The sequence below is a fragment of the Dendropsophus ebraccatus genome, chromosome 4 (assembly GCF_027789765.1).
Source record: "Dendropsophus ebraccatus isolate aDenEbr1 chromosome 4, aDenEbr1.pat, whole genome shotgun sequence".
Lineage (NCBI taxonomy): Eukaryota > Metazoa > Chordata > Amphibia > Anura > Hylidae > Dendropsophus > Dendropsophus ebraccatus.
The window spans coordinates 46,315,998-46,332,827 of NC_091457.1; the positions used below are offsets into that span (position 1 = coordinate 46,315,998).

General features: G+C 39.4%; 1 protein-coding gene across 1 annotated transcript in view; it reads left to right on the top strand.

The window, feature by feature from the left end:
- LOC138789278 (leucine zipper protein 2-like) overlaps positions 1-16,830 on the top strand; it is a 152,399-nt gene that overhangs the window by 94,758 nt on the left and 40,811 nt on the right. Inside the window, exon 8 of the mRNA XM_069967881.1 lies at positions 805-867. Within this exon, the coding sequence (XP_069823982.1) occupies positions 805-867 (63 nt within the window). The remainder of the gene's footprint in view (positions 1-804; positions 868-16,830) is intronic.

Consider the following 16,830-nt stretch of genomic DNA (forward strand, 5'->3'; position numbering starts at 1 on the left):
GGTGACAGGAAGGACCACAGCAGGACTCATGGTTGGAGCAGGGCTGGCAACACAAGCAGCTGTCATGGTGCAGGAATCATGGGTGAGCTGGGACCACATGCTAGGAAGTATGCAGATGCTACAACAATAGGGTCAGGGCAGAGCTGGAATTTATAGGTAGGTGTTAGGTGCACATGACCAATTAGGGATGTACTGTCCCTTTGAATCTATCACACCCGGTGTGCATGCACCCTAGGAGGCAGGACCGTGCACGCCAGGCCAAGACACAGGAGACAGGAGTCGGGACTGCTAAGGCTGAAGAGATGGTGGCGCTGGGCCCCTACATGTAGGCTCCAGGATCTGCCAGGCAGTGCCAGCGAGAAGATCGGGGGTGGCAGTGGCCTGGGACACTGGTTGCCGCCTCAGCCTTTACAGTGACATGAGATTCAACAGATAATGGATAAAATACATGGTTTATTTTCGGCCAATTTTGCTTTATTGACTTATGAATTATGTAGGAACATTTCCATGAATGCGTCCATGAAGACATCATTAAATATAGTTTTCTTTTTATTCCTCTCTGTATGGTTATGCAATCCTATGTCCATAAATTGCTAATGCTAAAAAGAATTATTGGCATGGCTATAGGATTTAAAATTCTAAATTAAAGTCATTCATCTGAGATAATTGTATATGACTGCTTATCGCTAGGTCACTTACAAGCTTGACCCTTTTTTGATTTACTGCATAGCAATAAGAACAAAATCTAGATTTATTGTTACTACACATCCACTTTATTAATGGTGTTTTTATGTTTTCTTTCAGTCTAAACGTATACAGGCCCAACTGAAAGAGTTTCGGTATGGAAAGAAAGATTTAGTTTCAAAGGTATTCAGTTATTGCTGAATGTTTTTCTATTCTATTTCTCCAATGTTATGCTTGTATGGGTCCTTTTATGGGTGACTTGGGATTCTTGGGGTGGGCTCACACATGACCATAAAATAGGTATAAAAAGTGGTCACTTTTGGTTTAATAACGTGTTCAATTAAGTCTATGGAGAAGCAGCCGTCAATGAGCAAATTATATTTAAAAAACGGCCAAATCTGGTGCTGGCTTCAGGCTGCCTTAAATTCTTGGAAAAACGCTGCTAAAAACACCATGATGTTTTTTGTTTTTTGTTTTTGCAATAAAGCCAGCGGCCAGATGTTAGCTGGAGGTCAATAAAGTTTATGTTATGCCTTACATACATGGCGGTTTTTTTTTTTTTTTTGTGGGGGGGTGGCCTTTTTTAAGCTTTTTGGCGGATTTCCCAAAAGGCAGCATGCTAAACCACAAAAAAGATCATTCACACATAAAGTAAAAAATGCCACAAAAAAAATGCTAATGCGTGGGGGAAAAGGAATTGGCAGTTTTTCGGGTGTTTTTTCTTTTTTTTTGGAGGCCTGAAAAATGTCACACATTTAGGATGTGTGAGGGCACCCTTATGTGCTTTAGACACTGGTTCTCCAGGACTTTTTTTTTTTTTTTTTAACAAACTAGCATTACATTGACTGGTGTGGGTATTGTATGTTCAATATACACTTTCATATATACACATATAGCTCCTCTTGTGTTCTCCATTTCAGTTACATGATCACTCTGCTTGTGATTTCTTTACTTCCTATGATGTCAAGTTCAACATCTGTTTCCCATCACAAGTGGAATCATCGGGTGGGTGGGGAAGGTGTCACTCCCATTGGCTAGCTGGAATTCTACATAATATAAGAGCTCAGTAGAAGCTGTAGCAGCAAATTGAGGCGAGAAGGGGGTGATAGCTACCTTCTTGGAGTTAAACCTTACTAGACAAAAAGGCTAACCACTGAGCCACCCACACAGGGATCATTAGCCCTTGTTCTCTTTCATTTCAAGCTCCCGTTTCTGCTACAACTTCTGCTGTGCTCCATTATTAGCTTCACTTACAGGGCAGGGCTAAAATCAATGTGGAATTTCAGGCAACCCATGGGAGGAACAGCTGCCCCTCTTCCTCAACCACCACCACCCACAAGCACAATGTTCAAATGCCTAAGAACACAATTAGAACTAGAAATAAATAATGAAATTGTAAATAGAACATGCACAGAAGTCATTGCAATGCTAGTTTATTGGAAGTCCCGGACAGGAAGAAGAAACACTTCTCCATCCAAATAAGGGGGTATGGCCTCTTTAAAGGGCAGGGGTGACCTAATCTGGGCAAACATTAATAAATTAGTAGTTGGTTTAAACTTTATAATCATTTTTAATTTGTATTTATTTGCATTTTATACTGTTTTAACATTTAGTATTTTAATCAGTATTTCGGTGAGCATTTTTGTCAGTATTTCTAACCGAAACTAGGAATGGGTCAAACACATTGAGATGGTGCAAATCCTTCCATAGTTATTATTCTCAGTCTGTTCCACTCCTGATTTTGGGAAAAAATAAAAAATAAAACAAATCAAAATAAAACAAAAGTAAAAAAAAACAAAAAAAAAAAAAAACTTGTCAGATTTCCTTATTCTAATTGTTATCTAAAATGGAAAGACACTTGAACATTTATTCCTGCAAAGTATATTGAAATTGACTTCATTTGAATTAATGTGGCTGTTTGCAAGTGCTAAATTCATATATTTCTATCTTGCATTTTATGAGCTCTGGACGCTCTATATGCTTATAGGTCCAAATGCTGTATATCCTTGCAAAATAGTTATCATACAGTACTATTACCATACTGTGTTATGTATATGCAGTTTCAAAGAATAGTTTTTAAGAATGTGAAATGGTTTCTATTTTACATTACCTATATTTTAAACCAATTATGTAATTCCATAAAATGGGCCTTTACAAGAAAGGGAGAGGGTAAAAATCATTAACCTTATCCACTCCTGTATCTGACTCCCTTAAAAGCAGCATTCATTATAATCCTAGTATTGCCGCAATCTAACTGACTGCAATGACAATGCATTGCATTGAATAACTGACGTTTTTACAGCGGACATAAAAATAATGAACATGATCATTATTTTCGGACATCTTTTGCAAACAGCGGACGTTTTTTATTAGTTGTTCACAGACAGTTTTTATTTTGTCACCGTTCTTTCTCAGTTTTTACTATTAAATTCAATAGGCTTTTCAATTAAGACCCACCCAAAGGCCAAATAGCAATCCCAAACTAAAATGATGTACAAACACCTGGAGGCCAGGATTTTAGACTCAAAATGACGGACATTTGAAAAAAACATTGTTTTTTTGAACATAGCCTATTTAAGGGGTTATATGCAGGCAGGTGTCATTATGCCCAGCTCCTGGTGCACTAATGTGTGCCGGGCTGCCCACACTGAAGCAGCTCCACACACATTAAAACCCCTACATGTCAGGGAGGTTCATTTTTTCATGTTTATGTTTACTTGCATTTACAATGCAAATCTCCCTCACTTCTGGGCTCCATTGACATGAATAGGAGAGAAAAAGGCTACTGTTACACATGTGCATCAGCAGCCTTTTTATTAGCTGGATTGTATCACATGGCTTCCAGCTTGCAAACCAATGAGTGAAAATGGCTGCTGGTGTGCAAGTGCACCAGTAGCCTTTTCTCTCCCATTTACTTGTGCAGGAGGATGACGAAGAGGAGGAAGATCCTGCCCGCCCTCCTACTCTGACAACACCAACACAAAATGGTGCGGGGAGAAGGTGATGTGGTTGATAGCTATGTATGCTTTTTTCACTTCTGGGGTCAGGGTGGAAGGGGGGGGGGCAGATATCTTATTAACATACATTACAAAGTTATATACCTGTGTAATGTGTGTTAATTAAGGGGTAAAAATGCTATAGTTCTCCTTTAACTCCAAAGTCTTTATTTACAAAAAAACTTTACAAGGTTAGTCAATCTCAGTCTTTACATCTGAGACATCATCACACCTAAGATTCTTCCTTACAAATTCCTGAAAACTTTATTTATTAAGTAACTAAAGGGTTTCCAATTCATTAAAATCCATAAAATCGTAATGCAGATCCTTGTGCCATTATCACTTCCACAGCCATAACCATCTCTGTACGGTGCTACAATACATCTTTATGCTACAAAAGTGCATAAAATAAATTGTTTAGCCATGTTGCTTTATGGTAATAATGAAAATTCTTGTTACTGCTATGAAAACAAAGTAACATTGAGGCAAAAATCATGTATTCAATTTACAGCAGACTAAAAAGTCCTATATCATCATCTGAAGGTCGCACTCCAGAGATGACTGAAGAAGCTTTACTTTGTAAACCTATTTAGTATCTGGATGCTGCATTTAAATAGCAATTGGAGCTGTCATTTTTGTGCCTATGTCAGGGAGTGATGATAAAATGCCGCTTTTAAATCCTCCCATTAAAAGAAAAACACACAGAAGAATATCTCAAGGATTGTAAAATGAATTGCAGACACTTTGTACCATTTGTTAGACTGTCAGCCAATGAGAAAGTTAATGCTTTTGAGAAAGTAAGAAATAAATGGTCTTCTATATGAAATGTCAAGCCACTAGCGACACTAAATTTAAAGACTGTGATATAATGCAAAGACAATGGCAAGCATAATCACATAAAATATATTAATAGCGTTGGTGTCACTATAGAGCCGCATCAGCAAAAGTTTTCAGGAAGCAACAGTTTTTTTTATTTCTTCACAATTCTTTTTAAGTCACATATATTAACCCCTTCAAGACAGAGCTCTTTGATGCACAAAAGTCCGGGTCAAATTAATGCAATGTTCCTCCCCGACTTCTAAGAGCCATAGCGCTTTTAGTTTTCCACCTACAGGGCTAGTTGGGGTGTCATTTTTTGCACCATGAACTCTAGTTTTCATTAATATCATATTGGTGTAACAGAAAAATTTAGATTGCTCTTTATTAATTTTTTTGTAATATATAATTTAATAAAATCAGCAATCCCGGTGCGTTCCTCCCCCCCTCCTTCCCATTTATGCCGTTCACTGTGCGGGAACAATAATGTTAAATTTTAATGGATCAGACAATTCCACACGCTATGATATGTAATATGTTTATTTATTTATTTTTATTTTTATAATGGGCAAGGGGGTCTTTTAAACTTTTATTGGGATGGGGTTTATAAGGGTTTTTTTAATACTTAAAAAAATATATATTACACTTTTTTTTTTACACTTTTATTAACTGTAAAATATGCAATGATTAGATTGCATAGACTGATCTATGCTATGCCATAGCATAGTATAGATCAGTATTATTGGCAAACTATGTATAGAGCCTGCCTGAGAGCAGACTCTACACATAGATCGCGGATACGACAGGACGGAGGTAAGGCATGGCTGCGGGGCTCCCAATCACTCAGTGACATATGCTTGATCTGTCACTGAGCCCCTTAAACGCTGTGATCGCTGTAGATCGCAGCGTTTAAAGGGTTAATGAGACTCAGCTGCGGAATCGCAGCTGACTCTCATTACCTGCGGCCTCGGACACTGATGTGAGCGGGATCGTTCTCACTGCAGTGGTCCCGCTCACTTCAGGAAGCCCTCCATCAGTACAGGAACGTATATATATATATATATATACACATTATTACTGCACGGAGTATGTGCAGTAGGATCCGTATAGAAAACCTCTCCTTAGGACAGTTTCTGACACAAGCAGAGGTGTCAGTAGAGAGCATTTTGTTAAACTAGGAAGAAAACTTCACTTTCTGCAGAAGAAACAGCAGCTGAAAAGTACAGAAAGACTTAAAGGGGTATTCCAGGATATTTTGACATTTACTCTACAGATTAGTCTTGTAATAAAATTAATTTGTCTCATTAGTTTCTATTACGAATTTTGTCTCTTTCTCGCAATTTTTACATGAGTCACGTGGTCCTGTGACGTCACCGAACCGGAAGAGTGCTGACTTGCCGACTCAGCCGGCCTCTAGTTAGTTATTCACTTAGCAGGCTTCAGAGCCTTACAAACGGCCCTCCCTGAGCACGGGACGTCACATGACGCCCTGTTCCAGAGCTGGCCTGTCAGTGTAATCACCTCAATCCTCCCGGCCCCCCTCCCTGTGTAATGATTGTGGACCCCTCAGCCCCGGCCCCCCTCTCTCTGTAAATCATTGCGGACCCCCCGGCCGCGCCCCCCCTCTCTGTAATGATTGCGGACCCCTCCCAGCCGCGTCCCCAACCCTGTGTAAACATTACGATATACAGATCACTCACCCCCTGGTGTTAGCCTGTTGCATCGCTGGACCCGATTTCGGCGCCTTTTTCAAGCAGCTATCCTCAGCTGACAGGCTCTCTGTGTGAGGCAGGAGAGATTCCTTTCCTGCTCCGTACAGAGCGCCTGTCAGCTGAGTTGTATTGGGCGATCTATAGGCGCTCTGTACGAAGCAGGAAAGGAATCTCTCCTGCCTCACACAGAGCGCCTGTCAGCTGAGGATAGCTGCTTGAAAAAGGCGCCGAAATCGGGTCCAGCGATGCAACAGGCTAACACCAGGGGGTGAGTGATCTGTACATCGTAATGTTTACACAGGGTTGGGGACGCGGCCAGGAGGGGTCCGCAATCATTACAGAGAGGGAGAGGGGGGCGCAATTATTACACAGGGTCGGGGGACGCGGCCGGGAGGGGTCCGCAATCATTACAGAGAGGGGGGGCGCGGCCGGGGGGTCCGCAATGATTTACAGAGAGAGGGGGGCCGGGGCTGAGGGGTCCACAATCATTACACAGGGAGGGGGGCCGGGAGGATTGAGGTGATTACACTGACAGGCCAGCTCTGGAACAGGGCGTCATGACGTCCCGTGCTCAGGGAGGGCCGTTTGTAAGGCTCTGAAGCCTGCTAAGTGAATAGCTAACTAGAGGCCGGCTGAGTCAGCAAGTCAGTACTCTTCCGGTTCGATGACGTCACAGGACCACGTGACTCATGTAAAAATTGCGAGAAAGAGACAAAATTCGTAATAGAAACTAATAAGACAAATTAATTTTATTACAAGACTAATCTGTAGAGTAAATGTCAAAATATCCTGGAATACCCCTTTAAGTTTATTTTTTTTTTATAGAAGTGATATACAAATCTGTATAACTTTCTGAAACCATCTGAGTTAAAAATGATGTACCCCTTTTAGGCCTCGAGCATGCATGGTCCCTGAATGGTTAGGATAGAGACCACGAAATAGGAAATCATTATTGTGGTACTTAGCATTCTGCTGCTCCATAGATCCTCCAAAGATATTTAATCCAGAACTCTGCTGCCATGGGTCCTAAAAATACTCAGAAGGTTGTCTTCCGGAGCTTATGACCTCCCCTAAATAGGTGGCTCCAAAGGCGGCTGTGTACTGGGCCACAAGCTAGGGAAACCCCAAATGCCACAATGAATTTCTTCTATCTCACTTGAACCTGAATTGCTCAGGGACTGTGCATGCCATTCCTCCCCAATTTCCAGTGAATTTAGCAACAGGCCTCCTCCATTTTTGAGCCCCTGCTGGTGGAGCTGTACTGCATGGTTCAAGTGAATCGAGCCAGAAAGGATTGATTCTCACTGAGAGCCAGGCATCTGATTACTGTTAAGAACTGGCTGCAGTTAATCTTCTTGTTCCTATAGTCTCAGTGTTGCAAGTAGTGTTGGATAGAAAGATTGCATTAGGGACAGTTAGCATCTTATCAGACTGTAGGCAGGAAAGATCCCAAAAATCCTTGTAAGGGCTAGTGCACCACATAGCTTATAGAGTGTCTAGACTAGCATCATAGACCGGTGTCTGTCAATTTTGTCCTACAGGTGAATTGTCACATCATATATATCTACTGTGTGCCAAGCTTGGCCTAGTCATGGTGTGATAGCAACGGTTGCAGTGTTTTATTTGGCTCTGCGCCAGGCTTAAAAAAAAAAAAAACACCTCTCACATCTCGCTGGCTGGCATACATAAAACTTCAGATATATCCAGTGTGTGCTAGGCTTGGTCTACTTATGGTCACAGTGTTTTATTTGGCTCTACGCTAGAACACCTCTCTTGTCTCACCAGTAGGCATATGTAAAACTTCAGATATATACAGTGTATGACAGATTTGGCCTAATTCCAGTGTGATAGCAACAGTCGCAGTGTTAAACCTGGTGCAGAGCCAAATAAAACAAAAATAAAAAAAAACCTCTCATATCTCGCCGGTAGGCATGTGTAAAACTTCAGATATATAAAGTGTGCACCAGGCTTTACCTATTTCCAGTGTGATAAAAAATAAAAGACTCTGCTACGTATCGGCTGCCGCTATATGTCAAATCTTATAAATATATTGTACACGCCAGTGTTTGCTTAGTCTCTGTTAGCTACAAGCTGTCGCAGTACACTTTATTGCACTCTGCGCACAGTTGCGTATCTTCTGCCGCCATACGTCAAACTTGGTTGAGCCTTCCACAAATTGAATTTGAGCCGCTTTAGGTAAACTTTCCAAAAATTTTAACTAAGTCCACTGGGTTAAGCCTTCTATAAATTAAATTTGAATCCCTCTAGGTTAACTCTCCAAAAACTTTAATTGAGACCCCTGGGTTGAGCCTTCCATAAAATGAATTTTAGTCCCTCTAGGTGAACTGTCAAAAATTTAAACTGAGACCGCTGGTTGAGCCTTCCATAGATCAACCACATTACACACACACACACACACACACACACACAATTTCCCCCTTGCCTATGCCATCTGTAGTTGTCATAGGCAACGTGATTTAAAGGAGTGCATGAAAATGTTTTTTTTGCTTAAAACTTGGCTTTATGTCCATGATAATATAGAGGAATTAAGGTTTCCATGTATTTACTCCACTGTACATAGAGGTTATATTGTGTTTGGAGTGTATAGGTTGAGAGCCTTTGATACTGGCATAGCACTGCAACTTGTGTACATCAATTTTTGAGGTGTCATTGTGGACTTGGAAACCCAAATTCAACCACCTGGAGGTCAGCAAGAAACAAGCATTTTTCTCCCATAGACTTTAATGGGGTTCGATATTTGATTGAATAGTCGAACGTCGCTTTCTGTTCGAATCAAATTTCAAGCTTTTAAATATTTCACTACTTGCTCATCTCTAGAAATAGGGAAATGTGTGAACAGATAAAAAATATAAGCAAGCAAAAAAAGAAAAAACAAAACTATATTTTGCAAAAGTAGGTTGTAAATCATTATTTGAATGGTTGTCATCAATTACAGCCATTATTCTATACAGTGTGTACACTGCCATCCAATTAACAAAATGTTAATGAATATGTACGCTTAGTGGTGATCTTCTTAAACTGTATATATAAATGTATAACATAGAATTTAATCAGTCACTATTTGAGGTTATACATAATGTTTACATTGTTTTATGTTTTATTATTTTTTGAAATGTCTCTGGTGTTACATTCTACATTGATAGAAGGCTAGATGATTAATATCTATGACAGTCCATAGAAAATGCATATACATGCTGCAGTGTCTAAGTGTTGCTAAGAAGCCTTACTGTATATGAGGTCTCTTTTCTGTTTTTTTTTTCCTTTCTAAAATAATCATCAAGATCCATGGAAAATCACATCTGCATCTCTAATAAGCCGCACAATCTCATTATAAAGCTGTCTTTGTTGCCTCGGGATGCCCTGAAGAGTTCTTCAGCATGTACACACATACCTTTCATTTAGAAATTAGCAGTAAACTGAGCTTTGCGGGTATATAGTTACAAGAGACATATTCCATCAATCTTATTAGGGGAATGCACTGTGGTATAGAAATAATTCATAGTATCTACATACAAACTGCTTAGAGGGGAACAGAGCTGTGCCCTCCTTAGGTACATCATGCCTTATAAGATATGGTAAAGATTACAGCTCAACAAGTGTCCAGTGGGATCAATGAAACTGTTACACTAGAACTAAAAAATATTACAGACTAAGGCTATGTTCACACCACGTCAAAAATAAGGAAAAGGCGGCCGCTTTTAATGTCTGTTTTTTTTTTGTCGTGATTTAACTGCAATGCAATGCATTGAGATCAATGGAAAGATAGACGTCCAATGCACACAATGTATTCAATAACGGATGTTATCACAGCGGACGTCTAAATAAGGATCATGTCAATTATTTTCGGATGTCTTTTGCAAACAGCGGACATTTTTTATTAGTTCACAGTTTTTTTTTTATACAGTTCTTTCTCTGATTTTAATATTAAATTTAATCAACTTTTCCTCTAAGCCACACCTAAAGGCCAATTAGTAACCCCAAACTAGAATAATGTACCAAAAGGGGTCATTGTACTAAGGGAAGGACAGCTAAATGATGTACTTTATTTGGGGCTGTGTGAGGTGTCATTTCTTGCAACGCGGTCTGTTCTTTCTTTTGGAACCTTGTTTGCGTATATGTGACTTTTTGATCACTTTTTATTACATTTTTTTCTGGATTTAATGTAAACAAAAATGCACAATTTGCACGTTGGCCGTTTTTTGCGCTTACGTCGTTTACCGTGCGAGATCAGGAATGTAATCATTTTATAGTTTGGGCGATTATGTATGCGGCGATACCAAATATGTTTATTTATTTATTTTTATTTATAAAATGCGAAAAGGGGGGTGATTCAAACTTTATTAGGGGAGGTTTTTTTTATTATTAATAAAACCACTTTATTTTATTTTCACTAACAGTAATTAGAAGCCCCCTGGGGGACTTCTATATACACAGCACTGATCTCCCATTGAAATCAATGCTGTGTATATAATAGAGCAATGATCCATCAGACCGGTGCTCTATTATAATGGTCTGCTGCAGACCATCTAAATGGATTGCCAATCCGGGATCAGCGTCATTCCGACGCTAAGCCCTGGCCAGCTCATTACAATGGATTTCACCTACGCGATCGCATCGTGGGGGGGGGGGGGTAGATCCCCCACTAGACACAGGGAGAGGGACCACATACACTATTCAAATGCAGCTGTCAGCTTTGACAGTTGCATTTGAATAGTTAATTAGCCAGCAGCAGCAATCGGCGGGTAATACCCGCGGTCCCTGGCTACACATAGCAACCGGGGACCGCGGGCTGCAGAGAGGGCTCACGCTGGGAGCCCTCTCTGATCCCCCTTAACGGCCGCATGACGGGTATACCCGTCATGCATCGTTAAGGGATTAAACTGAGCTGAAAAATTGTGTAAACATAGCCTAACAATGCAGTTCAGAATGCAATTGATCCTTATTGTCTCATTAATAGCACAGATGGTCTAAGGAGACCTACTACTCATTCTCTGAACTATAAAGTAAAGGCTATACAGGTAATATCAGTAGTAGATTATTATTAAAACAAAATGGCTCTGCAGCTCCCAAGGGTTCCATGAAATTATTGTGTCTTCCAGCTTCTTGTGGTGCCCAAGATGAGGAAGAGTAGAGTTGTCTGGGACAGATGAGGGTAGTATTCACAAGTATATTAAAGTTTCAAGTATGGACACAGTTGGCTCTGTCTCCCCGTGGACACGTGTAACCTTTTATAAATAGGATCTGCACTTTTGTAGCTAGCGTAAAATGTTTTAGAATTGGAAAACCAATTATCGCTGTAGCTGGATGCAAGAAATCTAGAAACATTTCTTCCACAAATAAAAATTCATAAAAATAAAACACTGAATTGAAAGTGGGTTTAACCCCTGTGTGACACAGAAATTTTTAATTTATTTTGGAGGCGAAATTGAAAAAAAAAATATATATTTTTCAAATTTCAGGTGAGTTTTCTGTTTACACCATTCGCCATGTGGTAAAACTGAGATTTTATCCATATTTCTCAAGTCATCAACTAATTTAACTTTTACCTTACTTTACTACTAATATTTTGAATTAAAACTTTTTAAAAAAATAAATGTGCCTAAAATGGTTATATTCTGACTCCTATAACCTTTCATCTTTTAGTCTATACAGCTGTGTAAGGGCATATCTTTTGCGCCAAGATTCGCTGTGAATTGTCCTGTCAAATCGCTTTGTTCTGCAAGGCAAATTTACACCGATTTGTTAAGAAAATTAGCAAAAAAAAAACAAAATGGGGGCCTTACGTGCTGTCTGGAGTGTCACTGGGCAGGAGAAAGGGATTAACGATAATCCCTAGCATCTACCTAATCAGCTGCAGGCCCCTCTGTGATATCAAAACCTCCTCCTCACCTTCTATATAAGTCATTTCGTTAATAGAGGTGGCCAGTCGGCTGTGTGTGGAGCAGAGAACATGATGGCAGCAGGCAGTTAGAGCAGAGCAGGGAGAGACTAACAGAGCGATTTAGGGTCAGAGAAAAGAGGAATGGCGGAAATTGGATTTCTATATAAGTCATTTCGTTAATAGAGGTGGCCAGTCGGCTGTGTGTGGAGCAGAGAGCATGATGGCAGCAGGCAGTTAGAGCAGAGCAGGGAGAGACTAACAGAGCGATTTAGGGACAGAGAAAAGAGGAATGGCTGAAATCGGATTATTGACTGGCTGATTGGCATTTTTCTTAAATTGTGATCCCCCCCCACCCCCATTTTTTACATTTTTACAACAACATACTTTAAAATATTGGCCCTTTTGTAATAGTCCCAGTATTGTAGCTACTATAGTTTTGGCTGTTTTAATGAAATTCATTAAGATTCAATTCATGAATCTTAACAATTTTGACCGAACATTTGCGAAACTCGCGAAACAAATTTCTAGCTTCTTTGCTCATCTCTAGCTTTTAGTGTTTGAATTGTTATCAATTTTGCTTTATATTATACATTGCTTTCCTGTCAAAGAATATCCTATTGTTTTGTCATCATTTCATTCTAATCATTTGAATCTGTGGTTAATAACAAAGAAATAACAATCTCTTATTCATTTATTGTAATACAAATATTCCACACTGCTGATACAGAACAATGTGCTTCTAAAGGCTGATGTGCTGAAGCATAGCCAGTTAGGATGCCTGGGTATAATTGTTATGATCAGTAACTCAACCCACTGGCAAATTGTTGCATATGTTTCATAAAGCAGCCTTGAGCAATAAAAATGTTATTACATGTTTAATGAACTGCAAAATCCAATTTAAAAGTTTTCCACAAGCACATAAAGTGGCCTTAAGGATTTCTAACATACCTTTGAAGTTAATTTTGATTGAGGCCCAACTTGAATATTGTGAGCCATACATATTTAAAATATTCCATTCAGTCCTCATGGTTGAAGTCAGAAATGTAATTCAAGACTAAAGTTAAACACTATGGTTATTATTACAATATGAATATTGTTACAGTCGAGCATATTCCCCCTGGCAACAAAAATCTCTTAAGAAAATTGAAAAGTAGGATTATTTCTTTCTTTATTTCTTTTTTTTTTTTTTTTTTTTATCGGCAGGGCCACATAAACTCAGAGATAAACGTTTAGAAACCTGTACGACATGAAAAGGCTAGGGACAAAGGCCAGTCAAATTACAAGGACGTTACACAACACATGTGTCCTGGGGCCTCCGCCACCTTTGCCCAGAAGCTCATTTTCATGTCTTCTGGGAATTTTTCGATTCTGTTCAGGATTGTGGTAAGTCAGGGTTTACATTTATCCGGTAACATTTCCCTCCAATGCAGTACAAAAGCCGTCGAGGGAAACACATCTTCAAACTGATCCCATTATTTTCGTGGAGACAGTTTGAAGTATTCGGCGTGTTACTAGCGCAATCAGAACCCCGGACAGACCATACATCAGAAGGTATCTTGCAGTGTTCTGACGTACTGCTTGTCCAATGATGTGTCTCTAGAGAGCCAGAGGCATTGCCATTCACAGATTTATGCATTTATGCATTTTCTGGCTTTTTCCTCCGGTGTTCCAAAAAGACAAGTGGAGGCAGCTTAGTACCTTGTAGTAGAGGGCTCCTTGTGAGTTTTCCCGCTATTGAAGATGCCCCCTGTGATCTGTCATCCTATAGTAGCTGGCCCCCTGTGTGTTGTACCCCTATAGTAGCTGGTCCACTGTGGGTTGTACCACTATAGTACATTGGACCCTGTGCTGCTGTCCCCTATAATAGATGGCCCCTTGTAATGCTACCCCATATAATAGTCCCACTATACTAGTGCTTTATGTACAGTAGAGGATTAAAATGAATATAGAATATAGGTAAAAAAATTATGACGACTGAGAGAAGAAACGTATGGCAAATGATGTTTTTATTAATAAAAAGGATAGAAAACCTGATGACAACAGCAGGAGCAGTAGTGCAGCGTTGTGGAGGTATGGAATTCTCCTTCAAACATTCAAGATCAAAATATTGGGAGAAATTTATCATACCACTCTAAAGTGAAACTGGCCCAGTTGCCCCTAGCGACCAATCAGATTCCACATTTCATTCCTCACAGACTCTTTGGGAAATGAAAGGTGGAATCTGAATAGTTGCTAGGGGCAACTGAGCCAGTTTAAATTTACACCATGTTTGATAAATCTCCCCGATTGTGTTTTATGATAACAAATCAATATATGACAACTGTCTTTAATCCCCTAAGTACACTTATTGGCCTTATGTCATTTAATGGCCACATATGTATACAATATACATGCTTATTCAATTGCGTATACCTCCCCCACTAATAGTACAGTGAAGTTGTTATTATTTACACATGCACATTCCAATCCACTCTCCTTGTCTGTCAGGTTAGGCTGGGTTCACACTAGCATTTTTCTTATTTGCTAACAGATCCTTCCATATTAATTGAATTTGGTTTCACGTTTCTTCTGCGCATGCTCAGTGAAAAAAACATCCTCAAGGATGAAAAAGATCCATCCTCATTGTAATATAATGTAAAAATAAAATAAAATGGAAGCGCACTTTCAGTTTGTGATCCGTTTCTTTCAACAAAGAAAAAAAAAGGTGCATGCAGGATTTTTCTCTGTAAAAACAAACAAACAAAAAAAAAAAAAAGCACTGATGGAATACATGCAAACCGAACACAGCATAGAAATGAATGGGGTGTCGAATGGATACATTAGATTCCATTTATGTAGTTAAAAAATGGAACATCTAAACGGAATAGTGCCAGAGAGAATAATACCAGTGTGAAGCTAGCCTTATACTTTTGCTGCAGAAACCTTTACCATTATTGTGATAATGGTTGGATACTTTCCAGACATGCCATGTACATAGCTCACGTTGGTGCTCCCACCTCTCAAAAAACTGGGATTCCCTGTTGGACAAACCAATCCTATCCATCCAGCTACTGTACATACAATAAAAGATAGGAAGATTTGTTTATTAAGTTCACCTCAGTTAACCTCCAATCCAGCAGAAAGATGTTGGATGTTGGATTTTAGAAATGACAAACACTTGGTAAATGTATTAAAACTAGTGCAAAGGGAAATAACTATGCTTCTTAATTTACAATAGTGTAAAAAGACAACAATTACATTATTTCGAAACAGTGTAGGCTCCAGATCTTACAAATATGTTCAAAGGAGTACTCTGGCGATTTGTTTTTTAAGCTTAATTAACACACATTACAAAGTTATATAACTTTGTAATGTGTGTTAATAAGCTATCAGGCCCTGTTCCCCCCCCCCCTTTCCCACCCTGACCCCACCCCGGAAGATAAAGAAAGTAAACATACCAAATAATTGTTGACCCGATTCTCTTCTCCCGGGCGCCATCTTGGGTTGATGTCATCAAGCGTCATCGTAGGGATGTTTTTTTTTTTTTTTTGGGGGGGAGAGGTCTGCCGGAGTTCTCCTTTAACGAATACCTTGTTGTACAACTTTCACCATGAACTATATTCCTGTATGCTTAGTTAGTTTTTATATTAGAACTAATTTCTCCACAAAGGCAATTATGTCTCTAGAATAACCAGGCAGCTTTGTGAACAAAACAGACAGATGTACTGAGGATGCATTAGATGATATATAGGATGGATTCCATCTGTGTGGATATTTCAGGAATTCAACCTTGAATATTCAATCAAGTATGCAGAGCAATAGTTCTGAATTTAGATTCAATTGTTTGCTATAGTTTCATAAATACATTATTTCTCATTTTTTTCATACTTTTATAATTTTCAACACAGAAAAGAAATGTTACTGATGCAGTATAGACTGTTTCATTGTACTGCAGGAGTAGCAATATAATATAAGTAGTTGTTGCATCAGTAAGGAGTTAACAAGTGGTTTGGAGGCACAGAGGTATAACTCAAGGGTCTTGGGCTCCAATGCAATATCTGTATTACGGCCTCCACCTGCTATATTCTGTTTATTATGCTAGTGTTAGAGGCCTTTTGCTTTTCCAGGATGTAATTGCTACCTGTCTACCTTCTTTAACTACAACCCTGGTGAGACTAACATGCTCATAAACTACCAGTTGTTAGTGAATTAAAATGTAAACAAAATTATTAACATTACTGTCATGTACGGTATTTTGATGTAGAGGTGCAGTCATTTCATATTTATGGGTCCAATAAGTCATATTGGGTCAAACAATTTTTGTTATGTTTTTAAGTAGAAAAAAGTTACATGACAAACATTGATTCCTATTATGACGTGTTCAATATACCTGGGATATCCTTTCTATAAACATGTTCTCAAAAAAGCTAAACAATGGGTCTTAGGACGTCCATTTTCCCACTAGGCACATTGCTTTGTTGTTTTTTTACATCAACAGACCAGTGCCAGTGCAGGGATGCAAAGCACTGGTCTATTACCGAGCACCAGCCAGGCTTGAAGCACTGGAGGCAGGCCCGTCGGCCCCCAGTGTGACGATCTCCCCTCCCTTTAGTGAAGCGGCTCCATTGATTCTAATAGAGCGGTGTAACAGAGGGGAGGAGGTTTCGTTACACTGGGGGCCTCCAATCCTTCATGCCGGAATGGTGCTCAGTAGTTAACTGGCAAGGAAACCTGGCAGCAG